At 44.4% G+C, this 21,673-nt stretch overlaps 1 protein-coding gene and 1 non-coding gene across 8 annotated transcripts in view; one reads left to right on the top strand and one right to left on the bottom strand.

The window, feature by feature from the left end:
- The first annotated feature begins 17 nt into the window (after positions 1-17).
- Positions 18-21,673, top strand: part of Sirt3 (sirtuin 3) — a 23,882-nt gene continuing 2,226 nt past the window's right edge. Inside the window, exons 1-6 of one of the 7 annotated variants that reach the window (XM_031388761.1) lie at positions 169-259; positions 797-818; positions 5,342-5,530; positions 5,605-5,837; positions 7,086-7,186; positions 17,675-17,836. In XM_031388761.1, the coding sequence (XP_031244621.1) occupies positions 5,484-5,530; positions 5,605-5,837; positions 7,086-7,186; positions 17,675-17,836 (543 nt within the window). In that variant the 5' untranslated portion in view covers positions 169-259; positions 797-818; positions 5,342-5,483. Of the gene's footprint in view, positions 71-144; positions 260-388; positions 642-796; positions 819-5,341; positions 5,531-5,604; positions 5,838-7,085; positions 7,187-17,674; positions 17,837-21,673 lie in introns of those variants that run through there. The other 6 variants (XM_031388758.1, XM_031388763.1, XM_031388760.1 and 3 more) reach the window with 6 other exon arrangements.
- LOC116104169 lies at positions 13,999-14,105 on the bottom strand. Its single transcript, XR_004123710.1, has one exon. It is a non-coding gene; the product is annotated as a U6 spliceosomal RNA (small nuclear RNA).

The raw sequence follows: 21,673 nt of genomic DNA, 5'->3' as shown, positions 1-21,673 counted from the left end.
CTTCCGGCACCGCGCCGTGCGGGGCATGCTGGGAGCGTCCCACTAGCCCCCACGGGTTGCGGTCGTCAAGGTAACTGCGTTCTTGGCTTCCGCCAAACTTCTCCGGGGTTTCTGGCCCTGCCTTGAGGCCTTAAAGAGTAGAGGTGCCTGGGGACAGCTAGCCACCGACTGGTCACGTAGCCACGAGCTTTCGGACGTGGGTCCTCTGAAACCGGATGGTGTCTGGCGAAGACTAGATGTGATGCAGTTCCTGACCGCTGTAAGCGCTCAGAGAGCTTTAGTTATCACCCGCCTGCTCAAGGAAGTCGAGAGCGGGGTAAAACGATGAAATCTCCCGATCTGGCTTCCCAACCAATAAGTCAGAGTCTCACAATGGGGGAAGCTGCCAGCACCAGGCATAAACACACCCTTCGACACGTGGGGTTAAGGCGCCGGGGGCTGGGCACGGTGGAGGGAAGGCGCGGGAGGGCGGGACTTGGCCAGGAGGGGGCGGGAGTAAGAGTGCCGAGAGGGCGGGGCTTGGCGCACGGGGGCGGGGACTCGGATGGCGCTTGACCCTCTAGGCGCCGTCGTCCTGCAGAGCGTCATGGCGCTGAGTGGTCGACTGGCATTGGCCGCGCTCAGACTGTGGGGTCCGGGAGGTGAGCCACGGCAGGGGAGACACGGGATCCCGCAGACAGGCTGACAGCGGTGTTTTAGGGGCGGGAAGCTGGAAGCAATTGCGGGAGTAAAGACCCGGCAGGTGCGCCCTTCCGCATGATTCAGCTGACCGGCCATCTATCTGTACCTCACTCAGCTCCTTAAAGATTTTTTTCTAGGTAGCTATTGCAGCACAGTCTTTGAACTATTTTATAGAAGTTCATTATATGGATGTCTTAGAATTTATGTTATCAATTCCTTATAGAATACTTTCTAATCTTGAATTATTACAAATAACGTGATGAATAACCTTGTTTACACCCCATTTTGAGCATAAATTCCCAGTAGACTGCCTTGTGTAAAGCTACGCGGATTGTATTGTTTTGCGACTGGACCTTTTGTTCAAACTGGCCTTTAGCTGGCTGTGTGAAGAAAGATGACCTTGAACTCCTGATCCTCCTCGCTTCCACCTCCAAGCTTCTGAGATTACAGTCACGTGCCACCATATCCAGCTGTTACTTATGTTTTAATTGTCCCCCATAAAGGTTGTGAAACTAAAAATTTCACCAACAGTCACACTGTCTGCAAAAATAGGACCATGTTTTGTATAGTTTTGGGAGTGGTCCATAATAGGGATATTTTCAGTTTAAAATGAGTAAGTTAATTAAGTTAGAAATCACATTGCATATTCAAAAAAAAAAAATCCAGCAGAAATCTATTGAGGAAGCTCCTTTGAAGTAGCCAGGTGGAACTCCCAATAAAGAGAGTCTGTGGCAGAACAGAGTGACCCCTTCTGTGAAGTTGTTTAGTAAAGCAACAGATAGATAGAGGTAATATCAAATTGGACACTTGCTACATCCAACAGAAACTGTAGGCGATTTCTTTTCCTTGCAGGCACTTTCCTATACTGGGATAACAATAGTAACCTCCGATGGAAACTGTTCCTGTTCTGTTCTCAAGGGCACAGTGTTTTCACTCTTGGGCTGTTTTGCTGTTCTCTCTCAGTCCTGTCACACAGTTAGGGGAGCCAGTCCTCCAGACTTTGGACTTTGAGACAAACATGGGTCTGACAAGGGGGGAGGGCTTGTCGGCCTTGTCTCCAAAGCCATCTTCTCAGTGAGCTCAAACAACACAGGACAATTTATCAATATGATGTACAAATTGGGAATTTTATTTTTATCTTTATTTTTTAGATTTTTTTTTTGGTCAGTGCTAGGTATCAAACTTAGGCTTTGCACTTGTCTGGTAGACTAGCATGGTGCTGTCAAGCTACATACCCAGCTTGGAGTCCTCACATTCTTAGGGCCCACAGTTGTTAGAAAAGAAATGTCAGTACCCTATAATAGATGACTATTTGGGTAGACAATGGTATATTCACTTGATGTGGGGAAGACTTTAATAGAGTTGTTCATTTAGGCTACTGCCCCAGAGCCCTTTCTCTCTATATACCAGACTTCTGGGTGCTGAGGATAATGCAGGGATCAGAAAAGATACTCTGATTTGTGGAAGCATTTCTAATACGAGATCATCTGTGAGACTGGCTGGCTGTCATCAACCCTAACACAGGAGCCCTGGAATGTCTGTGAGGAGGGTACCATTACAGAACATTTCTTCTGATATTGATTTTAGATTTTGGGACTTTTGTATGTGACCTCATCCTCTGTCTCTTTGCAATGTCTTGGGCAGTACTCAATCCTAGCTCTGGGCCTCTTCATCTCAGGGGCTTTCCATACCTTGTAGATCTTAAGTGTGTTGTAGATATTTGATAAAATTTTGTTCACTTGTATGTCAGTGACTTGCAAACTTTTTTTTTTTTTTTTTTTTTTTTGGTACAAATGACTAAAAAATTGTCTTTTATGTTCCCTGAGTGATGTCAGCAATGGTCACAACTTTTCTATTGCCCCTTTTGTATTTTTATATGGTTTGTATTTGAGAGGAGTTCAAAAAAATATTAGGGCAAGAACTCTGAGTGCACTGCCCTGGGTACCTGTGTGGTGGGTGTTTGCTGAGGGAGAGGTGTGTTGGAGCCAGGGCTTGCCGATTCTCATTCTTGTCTTCATCAGGAGGCCCCTGGGGGGGTTTCACTGACTCAGCTCAGGAGAGGGACCTTCGGAAAGTGCTTTTTTGCCCAACTGATACAGCAGAACCTCTTCAGAAACATCGGCCCATTTCTGCAGTGTAGCCTTTCTCTTGTTGGGTTTTGTTATTGTTGTTCTCCTGTGTATTTCCTGTCCTCTCTGCTGAGAGGTTTATAAACACAGGTTCCTCCAAATGAGACTGGAAGAATTAGGAGCGGGCTGTAAATCAGGGCTGAAGCGCTTGCCTCCCCCCCCCCCCCCCCCAAACAAAACAGTACCAGCAACAGCAACAACATACTCCAGATATCTTTGGCTTCTGTGCCATCTTTTAGCTTTGGCAGGTGAGGCTCAGGGTGGTGGAGGATTGATTACTCCTGACTTGCTGGTGGCGCACAAGTCGCTGGATAACTGACTACCAACTCTGTGTGGACGTAGTAGATGTACACAGCTGCACAGGAGAGAGAGCTGACAGCTACTTGTAGTGACAGTTTTGGCATTTTATTTAAAAAAAAAAACCCACAGAAATATTATAAGAATGCTTTCATTTTAATTCCAGGTGTATAGGATATGGGGTTGCTTCAGATTGTCCACAGCAGCTGACTATGATTTGCCTCATGCTCTGGTGTGTGTGTGTGTGTGAGAGAGAGAGAGAGAGGAGGGGGAAGGTTCATTGTTTATTTCCCATTTAACATATTAATTAAAAAATTTTGCTCATTTATTTCATAGAAATTAGCAATTTTAATGATTTCTTCCCGAGATGCTTTATAATTCTAATAAGTTTGCCTATTTTTGTCTTTTTTTAAAAAGATTTATTATTATACATAAGTACACTGTAGCTGACTTCAGATGCACTAGAAGAGGGCATCAGATCTCATTATGGGTGGTTGCTAGGATTTGAACTCAGGACCTTCAGAAGAGCAGTCGGTGCTCTTACCTGCTGAGCCATCTCGCCAGCCCTATTTTTGTCTTTTATTCCTTAGGACATATGGTTTTGTACAGAAAACAAAACCAATTTAGAAATATCAAGGGTTCCCTATTGTTTAAATACTTACAAGTTGAAGTATTGTAATTATCAAACCTATAACAGCTGGAGTACTGACTGGCAGGTGTTCTCCAAAATCTCTCTCCTTCCTTGGAGCTGTGTCCATGTTAGCACATTTTTCTCTGGGACCTGATGCCTGCTTTGCTTGCTGGTGGAGTTTGCATTCAGGCTAAGTTTTAAGTGCCACTTCTGGAGTAGCCCCCTTGCTTCTCACTGAGCAGTTCCTCCCACTGTATTTTGGGCTTATTGTGTGTGTTTGCAGGAAAGTAGGGCACCCAGGAAATGGGGTGATTTCCTCTTTTGTGTGTTTTCCCAGCTAGGAACAAGGTTCCTTCCAAGGGAACAAAATCTCTTGTCTGAGGCTTCTCTGTGAGGCTGTTGTGCTTCCAATGGAGAGTTCTCTTTGATTCCTCTGTCCTGATGGACTAGAAAGAGCAAGTGCCTCTTATCTCCACCATCTTTATGATTAGGCCCCCATGGGAGTTCTAAACTAAAGGGGCCAGGTTGCAATGAGGAAGAGGCAGAGACAAAATAAATAAATAAATAAATAAATAAATAAATAAATAAAAAGGCAGGAGTGCCGATGGATTCTGATGAATACTCTATTACAGATGTTCTAACAGTTGCCCTGCAATAGCAAGAGGCCACCTAGTACAGTGCTCAGATAAGCCAGTGGACCACCAGCCAAACAAAAGCAGATCCAGACTCTGGACCTCAGGGAAGACTCTCATGCTTCTATCCAAGGAGGTGACACAGACAGTTGGACACAAAGGCCTATTCTGGCCCTTGGCACTGATCCTGATGACCCCTCTGATGAGACAGATAGGCATCTCACACTGTGTGTCTAGACCATGGACACAAAGCACAGCTCTTGCTTCAAAGTGAATAAGGCATAGCTTATTGTGACCCCAGTATGAGTGACCATGCTCTGGAAACATGGACTCAGGTTACACGAAATAAAATCTCACTTATGGAAGGAGTTATACAGACTTTCAGTCACAGAACAAAAGACAGTCAGAAATTCACGTGTTTCCTGAATATCAGTGGGAACATCGGGTAAGTGGATTAAAGTCAAGCAGTAACTTCTCTGCTATAGGTTTCAGATGCTATCTAATGAGAGTCTTAGCTCCTGGGCTAGTGGAAGCTTGTGTTCTTTGAAGTCAAGACATTCCAAAGGTCTTACTTCATAGTCAAAAGGATGTTAGGTATCCTATCCAGGGGACTAAAGATAGTTCTAGATGAGCTTAGCTCTGGCTCTGCAACATTCCAACTCTAAAGTTCCAACTGGTCAGTCAGCTGTGGTTTTCTTCAGAGCCCTTCAGCTCACACCATTGATGATGGGAGTTATCAGGGAACCTGTCTGTAAACCAGACTGTTTTTGCCCTCAAGTAAATCTCGATTCCTGATGCAAGATGGTTCTGTGCTTTAGTTGGTAGTCTCGTGTGGTGGGAAACTGGTTGTTTGGACGGCCCTGATGAGGCCACGTCCACCTTTGATGGGGGGAAGAGTCCAGCTGCACTCACTCTTGCTAGCCTAAGACTGACTGCTGTCTGCTGCCTTTCTTCTGTGCTCTTGCTGTCAGTATCTCAGGTGGGAGAAGGCCCATATCCCTCTCTGTGGGAACCTCAGGCAGCTTTGGATGTGGAGGAAGCAGTGAGAAGAAGCTTTCTCTGCAGGATGTAGCTGAGCTGCTTAGGTCCAGAGCCTGCAGTAGAGTCGTGGTCATGGTGGGGGCCGGCATCAGCACACCCAGTGGCATCCCGGACTTCAGGTATGCTGCAGTTCCCTCAGATGTCATTCCCCCATTGTCTTCTGCAGGGCTCAGCCTTTCCCTTCTCTCTGCAGATCCCCAGGGAGTGGCCTCTACAGCAACCTTCAACAGTATGACATCCCATACCCTGAGGCCATCTTTGAACTTGGCTTTTTCTTTCACAACCCCAAGCCCTTTTTCACGTTGGCCAAGGAGCTGTACCCTGGGCACTATAGGCCCAATGTCACTCACTACTTCCTTCGGCTGCTCCACGACAAGGAGCTGCTTCTGCGGCTCTACACACAGAACATCGATGGGCTTGAGAGAGGTGAGTCTTTGGCCCCTTGAGTATCTGCTTGTTTCTCAGGACTGTCTATAGCCTAGCGTTTATGTTGGCTCTGGTACTATTGCTAGGCAGCTGGTTATGCCTTAACCACTTCTGGGTTTGAGGCCACATGGAAACCTCTGTAGGCCTGTCTCCCACATACCTTCTGGGTTCTGAGTTTTAGATGGAACTGAAATTCATATTATTTTGAATCTAGTGTGGATCTCTCTCTCTCTCTTCCTCTTTCTCTCTTCCTCTCTCTCTTCCTCTCTGTCTCTCTCTCTCTCACTTTCTTTATCTTTCTCCATCTCTCCCTCCCTTCTTCCCTCCCTTGCTCCCCCTTTCCTCCCTTCCCTCTTTCTCCCACATTCTCTCCATCTCTGGCTCCCACCTAAGGAACCCTTAGGTCCTTTCCCTCCATTTCCATGCATGACACATGAGCTAGGCCTTGTTCTCTGTTCCCTCCACCTCATCTTTCACCCTCAGATTATTTTCAGGCAGATCCCTCACATCATGGTGTTAATATAGAAATGATGTCTAGATGTTTATGGATATCTCTGGAAGATAAAGCCTTGTTGAAGCATAGCTCTGATGCCATTATTCTGAAGAGCCACCAACATTTCAGTGCTGCCCAAGTCAGTCAGTGATGTCTTGGCTCTACTTTACACTGTGACAGCCATGGTTAGAGCCTGAGTACCCTGGGGGAGGTGCTGCTGCTTCCCCAAGGTGCAATATGCAGGCCCACAGCAGATCCAGCTAGTCTGCCGTTCTGTGGGGTGCTGTGGTCTGAAGTAAGACATCACATTTCAGGGACAAGATTCCTGTGAGAAGGAATCTACAGCCAGAGCCAGAGACAGTAGTGACCACCCCAAGTTTCCCCCTAAGTAGAAGGAAAAGTTTTAGGGGGAAGGTAGGAATTTCTTGGCTTTGGGTTTAAGCACTGTAGTTACCAAAGAACAGTAATGAACTTGCTGAGAACCCATTTGTTGAGGAGGTTCTGCTGGCGCCCATGCTCACCTTAGATGCACTCTGGTGCTCAGACTGTCTTGGAACTCTCAGTTCTTTAGCCTCAGCCTCCCCAGTGCTAGGATTATGTGCTTATGCCACCACATGCAACTGAGAAGTCCTTTTCTGTTTGCTTATTAGCCATAGAGTTTTTTGAAATCAGTTTTGTCAAGCCCAGAAGGTATGCTTGTGTTCTTACATAGCCATCCCAGAGGCTGCAACAGTAAGATCTGGTTTGAATTTCAGCATCTGGTATCCCTGCCTCAAAGCTGGTTGAAGCTCATGGATCCTTTGTATCAGCTACATGCACAGTCTGTCGAAGGTCCTTCCCAGGGGAAGACATATGGGTGAGTCACCTCACAAAATAGTCTCTGCCTTCTGCAGTTCTTGCGGGTAGAGGATCTTATAATAGCTTGTTTTGTGCTTGTTTCCTTGTTTGTTTCAAAACAGGATGCTCACAGAGGTCTGAAACTCACCAAAATAGCTAGGCTGATTGGCTAGGCAGCCCTAAAGATCCACCCTAAGGATCGCTGCCTCTCTAGTGCTGGGATTGCAAGTATACATCACCATACTTGGCTTTGTTTGCTTGCTTACTTGTTTGTTTGTTTGTTTGTTTCAGACAAGGTTTCTCTATTTAGACCAGGTTGGCCTATAACACAAAGAGATCTATCAGCTTCTGTTGGGATTAAGGACATGCTCCACCATGCCTGGCTCCTGAATTTTTGACTTAGAAAAATAATACATACTTGTAAGAGAACTAAGGCTGGGCTGAGGATGTGACGCAGGTCAGCGGTGGAGTGCTTGCCTAGTATACATGGCCCTGAGCTCTATGGCTAGTGCTTCCTCTACCCCAAAAATGCAGGTCAGAAATATATAGGAAAAATGAATTTCCCCATGCCTTTAATCCCAGCACTTGGGAGGCAGAGGCAGGTGGATTTCTGAGTTCGAGGCCAGCCTGGTCTACAGAGTGAGTTCCAGGACAGCCAGGGCCATACAGAGAAACCCTGTCTCGAAAAACCAACCAACCAAACAAAAAAAGTTATATGTATATATAAACATGCATGCAGGTATCTATATAGACATACCTCCAAATATTAAAAGTAGTTCATTGATTCCTATTAAATTTCTTTTATAAATTCTCTACATTCAGTTTAATGGATATCTTATGTTGACATCTGAGACATGTTTACTCCTTTTGTTACTTAATATGAGGCATTTTTTAAAAAGATTTATTTATTATATGTAAGTACACTGTAGCTGTCTTCAGACACACCAGAAGAGGGCATTAGATCTCATTACAGATGGTTGTGAGCCACCATGTGGTTGCTGGGATTTGAACTCAGGACCTTTAGAAGAGCAGTCAGTGCTCTTAACCGCTGAGCCGTCTCTCCAGCCCAATATGAGGCATTTTTAATGCTTATAATTTTTGCTTTTAAAAACAATACAGGAGGGGGTAGGAAGATGGCTCAGTAGGAAAAGTGTTTGCCATATAAGTGCTAGGCAGGTATGGCAGCCCACCTAGAGTCTTAGATTCTTTTTTTTTTTTTTTATTTTTTTTTATTTATTTATTTTTTTTGAGACAGGATTTCTCTGTATAGCCCTGGCTGTCTTTCTTGGAACTCACTTTGTAGACCAGGCTGGCCTCGAACTCAGAAATCCACCTGCCTCTCTGCCTCCCAAGTGCTGGGATTAAGAGTCTTAGATTCTTAGAACAAGCTAGTATCTATACTAGCTCTACTAAACACAAAGACCAGTGTTCAGATCCCTAACACCCTTGTAAGAGTTGGGCACAGTACTATACATGTCTGTAACCTTTGGGCTGAGTGGTTGGAGACAGGCATACCTGATGAGCTCACTGGCAAACAGCCTAAGCCTAACTGATGAGCTGATGAGGTGGTGACGCACACTAAACTCAAAATCTAAGGTGGAGCCAAGCGTGGTGGCACATGCCTTTACTCCCAGCACTTGAGGCAGAGGCAGGCAGATCTCAGTGAGTTCAAGGCAAGCTTGGTCTACATATTGAACTCTAGGAGGGCCAGGACTACATAGAGACCCTGTCTACACACACGCACACACATGCACACGCACATGGTGGAGAGTAACTAAAGAAGGTACTCAGCATCTACCCCTGTCTTCCACATGCATGTATTCATAAGTGGGTCTGCGTATTCATGCATACTGTTCTGTAAGGTCCAGAGAACATGGAGCCAACCATATTGGCTCCTTGCAACTGGTAGGGATGGTAGATGGTTCCATGCTGGGGAGAGGTGAAATGTATGGGCTCCAGGGCCAGGCATTTCAGGTAGCCCTGGGGAGAAGAGGATGGGCAAGGGTTGGCATCCTTCGGTTAGCACCTGATTTGAAGCCTGGACCAAAAACACAAGGCAAGATGGAAACAGTGAGAACCAGTAGGGCACATGACTTTTCAGGGACAGTGTGTTGAATTCTGGAGGAAACAAAGCTCAGTGGCCATTTCAGAGGGGCATATACATGGCTTTGTCTGCTAGGCACAGGATTTACCTGAGGTTGGTCTTTGTGGTCCTTCTTGAAGAGACAGCATGTGTCCTCGGATTGGCTTATTTGTCTGAGTAGGTTCTTCTTATTTCTTACCTTGAGTACTTTCTGGAAAATAGGGTCTAATCAGGGACAAGTAAATCTAGTAATTGATCTCCTGGAATTTGCCCATGGGCTTAAGTCACCCACATTCATGGTGGTCTTTCCCACATATTTAACCCTCTCTACAAACACCCTGCAGGCATTCCCTGAGATGTGCTTTACCAATCGGTTAAGTCCTTGAAATCAGCCGGGTTGGCAGTGAACATCCCTGGGGCACTGGCTAGCTGGGTGCAAGCTGGCAGCTTTCCTTCTTCATTACTGGCGTCTCTTCTGCTGGAGTCTGTCAGGTTGAGTACATCTGCTTTCAGCTGGTTGGTGCTCTTCTGCATGTATCTACTCTTCCGTCTTCCTAATTTTTTTCTAGATTACTTTTATATTTTGCATTTATATTCTAGTTATTTGTGTGGGTGTGGGGGATATATGTGCCACAGTGCACCAGTGGAGGCTGGTGTAATTTTGGAAATCCTTGGATTCAGATCAACCATATTACTTTGTGCTTTGTGTTTTTCCCACCGCATATCATTTCTTTCTTCCATCCTTTCCGCCATCTCTTCCTTCCTTTCTCTGTTCTTCCATTCCTTTCTAGTTCATCAGCTTGAAGTAGTTAGAGTTTGAAGTCAAATGTCGCCCACAAGGTTGCATGTTTGAACACCCCATCTGTATTAGGAAGTTGTAGAACCTTTGGGATATGAGGCCTAGCTGACAGAAGTAAATCACTTGGGTAGGCTTTTAGAGGCTACACAGCTTCTGCTTCTGCCCTTTGCTTTCTGCTTTCTGGTTGGCCATAGCATGAACAGTAGCAGCCATCCATTCCCATGTCCATGAATGGAGCCACCCCTGCATCATGATGAACTGAGTCAAAATAATGCTTCATCCCTTAAGTTGTTTCTGAGAGGCGTTGGTCATTGCACTGCCAAGAGTGCCCAGATCATAGTTGCACAATCTCCTTGTGTTCTTTTAGTAACAACTAACACACACATGCTCTTTTGTTCACATTTCAAATAGCTATTATGGTGTATACCTATAATTCCAGCATTTAAGGGATAGAAGTTGAAGGATTGTGAGCTCAGGGCTAACCTAGACTACATAGTGAAACTCTCTCAGAAAACCCTCATAAACATCTTTATGAGGAAGCCGGGCAGTGGTGGTGCATGCCTTTAATCCCAACACTTGGGAGGCAGAGGCAGATGGATTTCTGAGTTCAAGGCCAGCCTGGTCTACAGAGTGAGTTCCAGGACAGCCAGGGCTATACAGAGAAACTCTGTCTTGAAAAACAAAAAAACAACAACAACAAAAAATCTTTACAATGTTTCATTGTGGTATATATAACACAAAATTCATCATTCAAATAATTTAAAAATATTTATTTCACGTATGTGCGTGTATGTGTGTGTGCCTGAGTGTATATATTTGTGCCCACATGTGTGCAGGAGCCCATAGCAGTTAGAAGGCACCGGGTGCCCTGAGACTGGAGTTCCAGATAGTTGTGAGCTGCCGTGGGTGCTGGCAATTGAACTAAAGTCCTCTGCAACAGGTGCTCTTAACCACTGAGCCATCTCTCCAGTTCCTATTTTAATAAGTTTTAAGTGTAGTTCCAAGGTATCAATGTTCTGCAACCAGTACTGCCATGTATTTCCAGAACAATCTTCATCATACCAAGCAGGAACTGAACTCCATAGCTGTTAAACACCAGCTTCCCCTAAGCCTGTGGTAATGTTCCCTACTATTATCACCTAAGAGCTGGATCAAAGAGTCACTCAGTTCACTTCCTTTTGTGACTGCCTTGTTTCAGATTTACCTGTCTCCTGGTAAGTGTCAGACTCCCCTTCCATTTTAAAGCTGGGCACGTTTTATACCTGTATTTGTTTGTTGATGAATACTTGTGTTGCTCTTCCCTTTTGGCCATCGAGAATGTGGATGTGGGTGTGCAGACAACTCTTTGAGACCCTGCTTTCAATTCTTCTCATTATATTCCTAGGTGTGAAATTGTAAGCGTTTATGGTAAGCCTAACTTAATTTTCTGAGGTTCCCTTGAACTTCCCACAGAGGCGATCCCATTTACATTTTATCTACTCTTCCTGCCCTGCTATTACTCTAATGACTTTGTCCAGCATGCACAGAGCGTTGGAGTTTTAATGCTGTCGGTTTGTTTTCCTTTGGTTGGCTGGGCTTTTGGCATCTATCATAGCTTCTCTTGTATTTTCTTCCCAGAGTTTAAGTGTTTTAGCTCTTACATTTATGAATGTGATCATTTTGAATTAAATTTTTGTGTATTATCCATACACAGTTCCAACTTACCAGTTGAGATGAAGTCAGTCTAGTCTAGAACAAAGAATTGCGTTTATTTAGAGATTTTTCCCCACCCCCAAGGCAGGGTTTCACTGTGTAGCACTGCCTGTCCGGGTATTCACTATGTAGACCAGGCTGGCCATGAACTTCTTTGGATCTTTTTAGTATTATGGTCTCAAAGACAATTCAGAAAGTAAAGAATGTTTGTCTGATGGTGGCCATTTTCACAGCTTAATCTCAGAAGGTTCATTTTGGGGTTGTGAGAGGTGTGTGAGGAGGGGTGAACTGTCTCATGGTGAAGCTTTGTTTGACATAGTTCCTGAGGTCTGCATGGTGAGTCCATAGTTCATCCTTTACAAAGCCACACGTGCCGTTTAAGGGCTCACAGCCAGTGCTGCTCATCTGTGACTTTCTCCCTTAACAAAAGTCATCTTTCAATGCACCTATCCACTGTTTTTTATTATTTATTTTATGTGCATGGGTGTTTAGCTGGATGCATGTCTGTGTGTGTATAGTGCCCAGGGAGGCTAGAAGAGGGTGTCAGATCCCCTGGCATTGGAATATGGACAGGTTGTGAGCCACCATGTGTGCTAGGAATTGAACTCAGGTTCTTTGGAAGAGCAGCTAGTACTTTTAACTTCTGTTTCTCCAGCTTCCCTCATAGGCTTCCCTAACCTGCTTTGTGACAGGGTCTCACTCTGTAGCCCTGCCTAGCTTGGAACTTGCTATGGGGACCATGCTGGCCATGATCCATTTGTCCCTCTGTCCTAAATTCTGGGATTAAAGGTATTTACCACCATGCCCAGCTTCCATAGTGGATGAAACTATACTCCCCTGCAACAATAGGCTTGATATCCTTAAAAAAAAAAAAAGTATTGATTATGTATGTAGGGATTTGTTTGAGGGCTCTCTGCTCTGTTCTATTGAGCTGTCTGTCTTTTTTTATGTCAATATCACACTGCTTTGGTTACTGTAGCTTATAGCAAGTGTTAGGAAATATGAATTAAAATTATTTATTTTACACATATATACATTTTGTGTGTGTATTATATACAGAGGTCAGAAGAGGGCATTGGATCTCCCAGGACTGTAGTTATAAATAGTGTGAGTCACCATGTGGGTGCTGAGGATCAAACCCAGGTCCTCTGCAAGAGCAACAGTGCTCTGAACCACTAGGCCATTTCTCCATCCCATGCAATATGAATTTTAACAAGTTTTAGGATAGTCAGCTTTCTGTTACCACAACAAATACCTCAGATAATAAACTTAGAAGACAAAAGGTTTATCTTGGTTTCAGTGTCAGAGATTCTGGTCCATGTTTTGGGCCTGTGACAAGGTAGCACATCATGATGGGAGAGTGTGTTACAAAAGTGCTCATGCCATGGTTAGGAAGGGGAAGAGAAAGGAGGAGGAAGGAGCCCATTGCCCTTTGAGGGCATGCTCCATACGACCTGATTCTCTAGCGAGACCTGTCTTCTGCAGGCTCTTCCCCCTCCAACAGAACCACAGGCTAGGGAGTAAGTCCTCAACACATGGCTTTTGGAGATAAGCCTTTTTGTTTTGTTTTAGATCTTTATTTTTAAAGTTTTAGCAAGATTAGGTAGAAAGTCCAGATAGTTGCCATGCACCCATACTGTTACATGTACAGCTCTGTCACTGCCAGCGTGCCCTCCAAAGTCAGCTGATGGACTCACACAGACAACACTCTTGCTAGAGTCCACAGTAATCTTAGTGTGGTGTACTCTGTGGGTATGGACTACTGTCAGTCTCCTTACACTCCTTTTGTTCTTCGTGTTCGTCTTTCATCTACCCCAACCCTTAGCAACTCTGATCTTATTTTCTTACTGATCTGTCTTGTCTATAATGTCATAACATTGGGATCATACAGTGTGGATCCTTTTTGGACTGGCTTTTTCCACTTAGCAGCGTGTATTATCAGATGAGACATTGCTCACCCCTCACACACCAGTCACAATGCCCAAATAAACCCTCCGAGATTAAGCTATGAAAATGGCCACCATCAGCCGGCACATTCTCTGTATTTTCCTGGCCCAGTAGCTGACTTTTTTTCCCCCTTTGGTTTTTTCAAGATAGGGTTTCTCTGTGTAGCCTTGGCTGTCCTAGAACTCACTCTGTAGACTAGGCCAGCCTCGAACTCAGAAATCCGCCTGCCTCTGCCTCCCAAATGCTGGGATTAAAGGCGTGTGCTACCACCGCCGGGCCTGATTTCTTCTTCTTCTTTTTTTTTTTTTTAAAAAATATGGAATGCTTCACGAATTTGCATGTCATCCTTGCGCAGGGGCCATGCTAATCTTCTCTGTATCGTTCCAATTTTAGTATATGTGCTGTCGAAGTGAGCACCTGACTTCTTATTAGTACTCGGTAATGTACAATTTGTCTAGATATGCCATGGTTCATCCACTCTGCTAGCAATATGAATGCTTCAGTTCAAGAATACAAACTGCTTTATGTAGGTTTTGTATAAATGTAAGCTTTCAAGTTCAATGGATAAATTTTAAACATGATTTTTGGATCACAGTAGAAGTGTGATAGTTTTATAAGAAGCAAAGAACTAGGGCTAGATATAGCTTAGTAATATATGTATGGCTATAGCTTAGTAACATATGTATGTATGGCTATAGCTTAGTAATATATGTATGGATATAGCTTAGTAATATATGTATGGCTATAGCTTAGTAACATGTATGTATGGCTATAGCTTAGTAATATATATACAGATATAGCTTAGTAATGTATGTATGAATATAGCTTAGTAATATATGTATGTATGGATATAGGTTAGAGAACTTAACTAGCTCATGTGAGGCCCTGGGTTCAGTTCTCAGCAACACACACACACACACACACACAGAGTCTTCCAAAGTGACTATGATACTGTGCTTTCCAACTGCACCCAGAACCCCTACTGCTCCATGTCCTCATCAGTATTGTTTAATTATCCATGTTCAGGATCCAGGTCAGAACTAATAAGTTGTGTAGTGATACCTGGTGATTTAATTTTCAGTTCCTTGGTGGTTTTTAATGATGAGCATCTTCTCAGGTGGTTGTTACCTTTTGTTCTTTGGGGAGGTATCCATGGTTTTTTGCTATTCATTCTCTCTCTCTCTCTCTCCCCTCTCTCTCTCTCCCTCTCTCTGTCCTCTCTCTCCCCCTTCCTCCCCCCTCCTCCTCCTTCTTCCTCCTCCCCGTATGTATGTATGTATGTATGTATTGAGACAGGGTTTCTCTGTGTAGCCCTGGCTGTCCTGGAACCAATCTTTAGACCAGGCTGGCCTCAAACTCAGAGATCCACCTGCCTCTGCCTCCCAAGTGCTGGGATTAAAGGCGTGCTTTACCACCACCTGGCTGTATTTTGCTCCTTTCAAAATTGGTTTCTTCTAGTTGAGCTTTAAGAGTTCATTGCAGAGCTAGCAGGATGGCTGCACAGGCATATTTATTTACTTCTTTTTTGCTGTGATAAGACCCTGTGACCAAGGCAGTTTAAAAAAAGACTTTGTTTTTGCTTGTGGTTCCAGAGGGATAAGAGTCCATCATGGTTGGGACATATGGCAACAAGCGACAGGCATGGCCGCAGGAATAGGATGCTGAGAGCTCACATCTTCAAAGGCAAGCATGAAGCAGAGAGAGCAAAGTGGAAGTAGGGTGAGGATATAACTCTGAAAGCCAGCGACCACTGCCATGTCTCCTCCAACCAGGCAGCACCTCCTAAACTTTCCAGGGCACCAACAGCTGAGACCAGGTGTTCCGGTGCCTGGTCCTATGGGGTCATTGCTGATCCAGAGTACCAGTAAAAGTGCTTGCTGCCGAGCCTGACAATCTGAGTTCTATCCTTGGGATTCACACGCTGAGGGAGAGAAATAATCTCTACCTGCCAACTTGAACATGGGCATCATGCCCTATATATATACAAAATAATTAAAAGTGTAATAAAACACTGTGTATATTTTAGTTAGTACTTCATTATCAGATATATCTTCTGTGAATGTTTTTCCCAGTCTGTGGCTTTTCTCCTCACTCTTTGTACAGTGTCTTTCTCAGACTAGAAGTTTTTTGTTTGGTTGGTTTTGGGTTTTTTTGTTTTGTTTTGTTTTTTGTTTTTGAGACAGGGTTTCTCTGTGTAGCCCTGGCTGTCCTGGAACTCACTTTGTAGACCAGGCTGGCCTTGAACTCAGAAATCCGCCTGCCTCTGCCTCCCAAGTGCTGGGAATAAAGACTTGCACCACCACTGCCCGGCTTTCAAAGTTTTTTTGTTGTTATTGTTTTGTTGTTTTTTAGGAGAAGTTCTTAATTTGGTATTATATCATCCTTATTTCTTTCAAGGGTTTGATTTAGTGTTGAATCCAAAAAATCACTGCCATACTAAAGTTCACCTACGTTTCCTCACATGCCATCTTCTAGAAGTTTTTGTCTTTGCATGTAGGTCTTGGATCCACTCTGAGTTAATATCATGAAGCATGTAAGTCTGTCTAGGTTCATTCTGTTGCATGTGGATGTATGTCCCAGGTTCATTCTGTTGCATGTGGATGTATGTCCCAGGTTCATTCTGTTGCATGTGGATGTATGTCCCAGCACATTTGTAGGAAATGTCCTTTCTCTATTGATCTGCCTCTGCTTTTCAGTCAGAAACCAGTTGCTGTGCCTTGTGTCAGTTTGGAACATCTTCTCTGTTGTGGCCTCTTTCTTCTCTTGCCAGTTCGTAGTTTGGTACCTTTGGCTTTAGAGTCCTAAGATCTGGGAGCTCTCTGACTTCCATGTTGTATTGGCTTTTGTAAACCCGTCAGCTAATCATGTTTTCTGCTTGTTTTTCAGACTTTTTCCTCAAGAATTGGCAGTTTCCCTGTGTTGTGTTTCCATATGGATTCCTTTGATTCCTTCTGCTTGTAATGCACAGGGCTTTCTCTGTCACTGCAGAGGAATCCCCAGGCAGGCTCACTTTAGCTGCGCATCACTTCCACCCTTCCCTCCTGCCCTCTGTGTTCTCTGAGTAGATGAGCATCCCACCTTCTCTCGGGCAGTTGTGGCCACTCTGCAGTGTATGCCATTGCTACACTTGTGTTGCATTCTGGGTGATTTCTTCTGATCTGTTTTAAGCTCATCAATACTTTGTTGTGTTGTAGTGAATAAAGTTCTTCCATTGAATTTTTCCTTTGCTTTTTAATTTCTAGAAATTCTACTTGGTTCTTTTTAAAAATAATCTATAACGTTTAAAAATTTTCTTTTCTTAGATATCTTAAGCTGGTCATTTTTCTTCTTTTAATTTAAACACAATATAGTTTTATTATCTGTAGCTAATACTTTCTGGAATCTGTTGGCAGTTGTTTCTACTCATTCTTGCTGAATTTATGCTACTAAAATCTACTTAGCTATAAATCTTTTTACAAGGATGTCTCTGTGGCCTTGTTGGAAAGCATACTGCCTCCTTTTCTTTTTGGCATGAGTCATGGTCTAGGGTCAGTTATTAGTAATTGTCACCTGCTTTTCCTATAAGGAGCTGTCTGTGGCAGCTATGGTCACTCTGGACAGTGTCATCAGTGAGTTGCAGATGACATCTAGGACAGAAGCAGAACACTTGTCACTCAAGCTCCAACTGGGGACAGGCCTGTGCTGCCTCTCTCACTGTGTTTGGGATGCCTATAAAGCACTCTAAGGGCTGTGCTCCATCCCAGGTGGAACTACAGGAGAATTGGTGGGTGAAACTAGGTGATGTCTAGGACTTGATTTGAAATATTTGCAGCCCCCCAACAGCCCCCGCCCCCGGCATTTGAGAAACAGGTGACAAAACTTGCTAAAGCCACATAAGGTCCATTACAAAGTGAAGATTTTTGGACGTGTTCAAAATTTCCTTGAGAAGCTGTTGTGTTTTCGTTTTTTAAAAGTCATCTTCCTCCCCCTTCTCTCTGATTCCACAGGCTGATGTGATGGCAGACAGGGTGCCTCGCTGCCCTGTCTGTACTGGCGTTGTGAAACCTGACATTGTGTTCTTTGGGGAATCGCTGCCTGCAAGGTTCTTACTACATGTGGCTGACTTCGCTTTGGCAGATCTGCTACTCATTCTTGGGACCTCCCTGGAGGTTTGTTCAAAGGCATATGGGGATGGGTGGGAGAGTGGTATGGAGGGCTAGGGCCTGGTTGACGGTGCAACCTTTTCAGGTGAGTAGTTACTGGTGGTGACACTTGGGGTTTGAGAGCAATGGCTGTGTAGGAAGGTGTAAGGGTGTAGTGAAAGGTTAGCCATGGGGCAGGGCTGAAAGGACTGATCTAGGCACAGAGTTGTACTATGAGATGAAGAGCACATGGCAGTCCTGAAGTGACCTTTGGTGGGAGGAGGCTGGCTGCAGCATCAGCAGTTAGCTGGCAGGGGCAGTCAGAGGACCAGTTAGCTGGTAGGGGTCTGCATGCAGATACGTTTGTGGCTCTGTATTGAGATGACCACCGAAGAGGTACAAGATATTGATCTACATCTGAGTCTGAATGCCAGCGAGTTTCCAAAAGGTGTAAAGAGTCAAGACCATGAGCCCAACTGTGTGTAGACATCAGGGCAGAAGTCCAAAAAGCTCTGTTCAGGAGGCTAGATGTTGCAGACTGAGGTCTGTGCACTCAGCCTGTCACTGTTACTGCATGACGTGAACCAGGCCAATCTGGTGCTTTAGACACTAAAGTGAGATTCAACACTAAGGCACCATTATGGGCGGTGGGTACGGAAAGACAGTGTCAGAGTGAATGGATATTTTGGCATGTCTGTGGAGGGGTAACAATGCAATGCAGCTGTTTAGTGTGAGCCTTGTCAGTAGGTCTCTATAAAGCAGTAAGACTTTCTGCTTAAGGTTCGGCAGGGCACACCACAGTGGCTGGCAGTGAGGCCCAGGGCCATGGAGATGACCACTAGGAAGTCTGATGCTCTGGCTTTCTGCCAAAAAGGCTCCCGCTGGCTGTTCTGTGAATTGGCCAGGACAGGGTTCAGTAAAGGCCCTTGCTGCTGGGGTTGGATGGTCTTGGCAGGTGCTTTGGTAAACCAGCATGGGCCCAGTGCTCTGGGTGTAAAAAGATAGAGGGCACTCTGCCGTGTAGGACATGGGAGAGCGTCAGCTACCACAGGACTAGGATGTGCCCTGTTCCACTGCGTGGGTTTGATGACACCAGCTCAGCCAAACACCTTACAAAGGTATCTGGTAGCAAAGGTATAACGTATAAAAGAATAAGGTAGCAAAATGTGGGTGTGGGGAGTAGGGTCAGGAGGGACCTGAGGAAGGAACTGGGCGAGAGGCTGGGCGAGAGGTGAGCAAGTAGGAGTTTCCAGAGTGCTGTCATAGATACAGGTTTGGAAGAAAGGACAGACTTGGGTGGGGGCAGTCAGGGGCCAAAGGGTTGGGCCCTCTGGTCTGTGGTACTCAGTATATGGGCCCAGTTCTTCTGATTATAGCAGCTATCAGATAAGGACACTGAGACTATCAGTCACCTTTATTTTTGAAGTAAAATGAAAATAGCCATTTCTCCTTGCTTATAAATGTACCGTCTGATTTTGTGTTTGTTTTGAGACAGGGTCTTTCTATATAGCCTGTCTATCCTGGAACTCACTATGTAGACCAGGCTGTCCTTGAACTCACAGAGATCCTTCTGCCTCTGCATTCAAAGTGCTGGGATTAAAGGTGTGCACCTCCACTGCCTACCAACCATATGCTTCTACTCATTTATGCCATATGGTGGTGGCACCAGCATTTAGGAGGCAGAGACAGGACAGCCAGGACTATACAAAGAAAACCTGTTTCAAAAAACCAACCAACCAACCAACCAAAAAAACCAACCAAATGACTTATTTACAACAGCAGAGGCAAAGTGAAGAATCAACTTTATTTTCTTTTAATTTTTATTATCTTATTCTATGTATGTGAGTGTTATGTCTGCATGTATTTTTAGTCCCTATGGAGACCAGAAGAGGGCATCTGATTCCCAGGAACTAGACTGAGAGGTAGTTGTGAGCTGCCATGTAGGTGCTGGGATTCAAAGCCAGTTTCTCTGGAAGAGAAGCTAGTATCCTCTCTCTCCAGACCCAAGAATCAGCTTTAAAGACCAGTAGCTACTAATATTTTGGCCTGTGTCCTCATGGGTGTCTTTTCTTGGGACCAGATGGCCAGAAGCCACCCACTGTGTGATGTAAGCATCTACCTGGAGCAGGCTTGCTAGTGCCCTGCTGCTGCTGTGAGTGTGAGGGCACAGACAGGACAGGCCTCAATCCTCTACCAGTGTAGGGTGACAAATCTGCAGTGTCCTGCACTCCACGTTTGTGGAAAAAATAGTAACATGCTAGATCTTGGAGCACTCAGGATCTTTACTGTGTCTTGTAATATAACCATATGTTCTTTTTAAAAACCTGAAATATCCAGAACCCTGCAACATTTCCAGTCATAGGTTCTAAGTCAAGAATTGTGAACCTATAAGAAAATGTATGTAGACCATTTCTTTTTCTTTTCCTTTCTTTCTTTCTTTCTTTTTTTTTTTCCGAGACAGGGTTTCTCTGTGTAGCCCTAGCTGTCCTGGAACTTACTCTGTAGACCAGGCTGGCCTCGAACTCAGAAATCTGCCTGCCTCTGCCTCCCAAGTGCTGGGATTAAAGGCGTGCCACCACTACTGCCTGGCTGTAGACTATTTCTTATTGGTGGATAGTAGACAAACAGTAATTTGTGTGTTGTCTGCTATGGTAAAAGTCTGTGTGTGTATTTACACCTGCGCATGTCCTCTTGAGGGACAAATGCTGATACTAGTGTATGAGGGTCCAGTTGCTCATATCGCCACAATATGAAAATGACCCATTTTAGTTTTCTGTCAGTCTGAACAGTTACAGATAAGCATGAAGGGCTGGTGATGTGACTTGAGTTGCTTCCCTAGCAAGCACTAAGCCTGGGTTAGCTCCCCACCACAGACACTGTGAGGCCCTATATTTCTGCTCATGTTTATGTACCATTTGTTTTCTTTGCAGAGTTGTATCACTCCCTTTTCCGCTAGGTAGTAAATTACAACATAGCTAATGTATATAAAGCATTCCACCACACACTCTCCCACAAGTTTTATGTAGTCAGTGTGGCAGTGCTGATGTCATCTTTCCTCTCACTTCAGGTTCACGTCTAGAACACCTTTCCTTCCTCACACCTACAAATCCTAGTTTGTCTTTATTTTATTTATTTATTTTTCAAGACAGGATTTCTCTGTATGGCCCTGGCTGTCCTGGAACTCACTCTGTAGACCAGGCTGGCCTTGAACTCAGAAATCCACCTGTCTCTGCCTCCCAAGTACTGGGATTAAAGGCATGTGCCACCACTGCCTAGCGTTTGTCTTTATTTTTGAGAACTTTTGTTTTACACATGTTTATATATGTGTGTAGGCCAGAGGACAATTTGTCAAGAGTCACTTCTCTCCTTCCACTATGTGGATGCTGGGGATCAAACTCAGGTTGTCAGGTTTGGTGGCAAGCTCCTTACACAGTGAGATATCTTGGTTTTCCCTTACTTTTTAAGAGCTGTCAAGGTCTTTTGACCTGTTTGGCTTTTTATTTTAAAAACTATATGTATGAGCCAGGCAGTGGTGGCATATGCCTTTAATCCCAGCACTTGGGAGGCAGAGGCAGGCGGATTTCTGAGTTCAAGGCCAACCTGGTCTACACAGTGAGTTCCAGGACAGCCAGGGCTACACAGAGAAACCCTGTCTCGAAAAACAAACAAACCACACACACACACACACTCACACGTATACACACACGTATACACACATATACATACATATATATGTGATATATATGTGTGTATATATGTACACACACTAATATATATACATATATTTATATATATATGTGTGTGTATATATATATATGTATATATGTGTGTGTATATATATATGTATGTATGTATATATATATA

The sequence above is a fragment of the Mastomys coucha genome, unplaced genomic scaffold (genome assembly GCF_008632895.1).
Source record: "Mastomys coucha isolate ucsf_1 unplaced genomic scaffold, UCSF_Mcou_1 pScaffold21, whole genome shotgun sequence".
NCBI classification, from domain to species: Eukaryota; Metazoa; Chordata; class Mammalia; order Rodentia; family Muridae; genus Mastomys; species Mastomys coucha.
The sequence above is the reverse complement of the archived record's forward strand: the minus strand, read 5'-3'. Positions and strand labels throughout refer to the sequence as shown.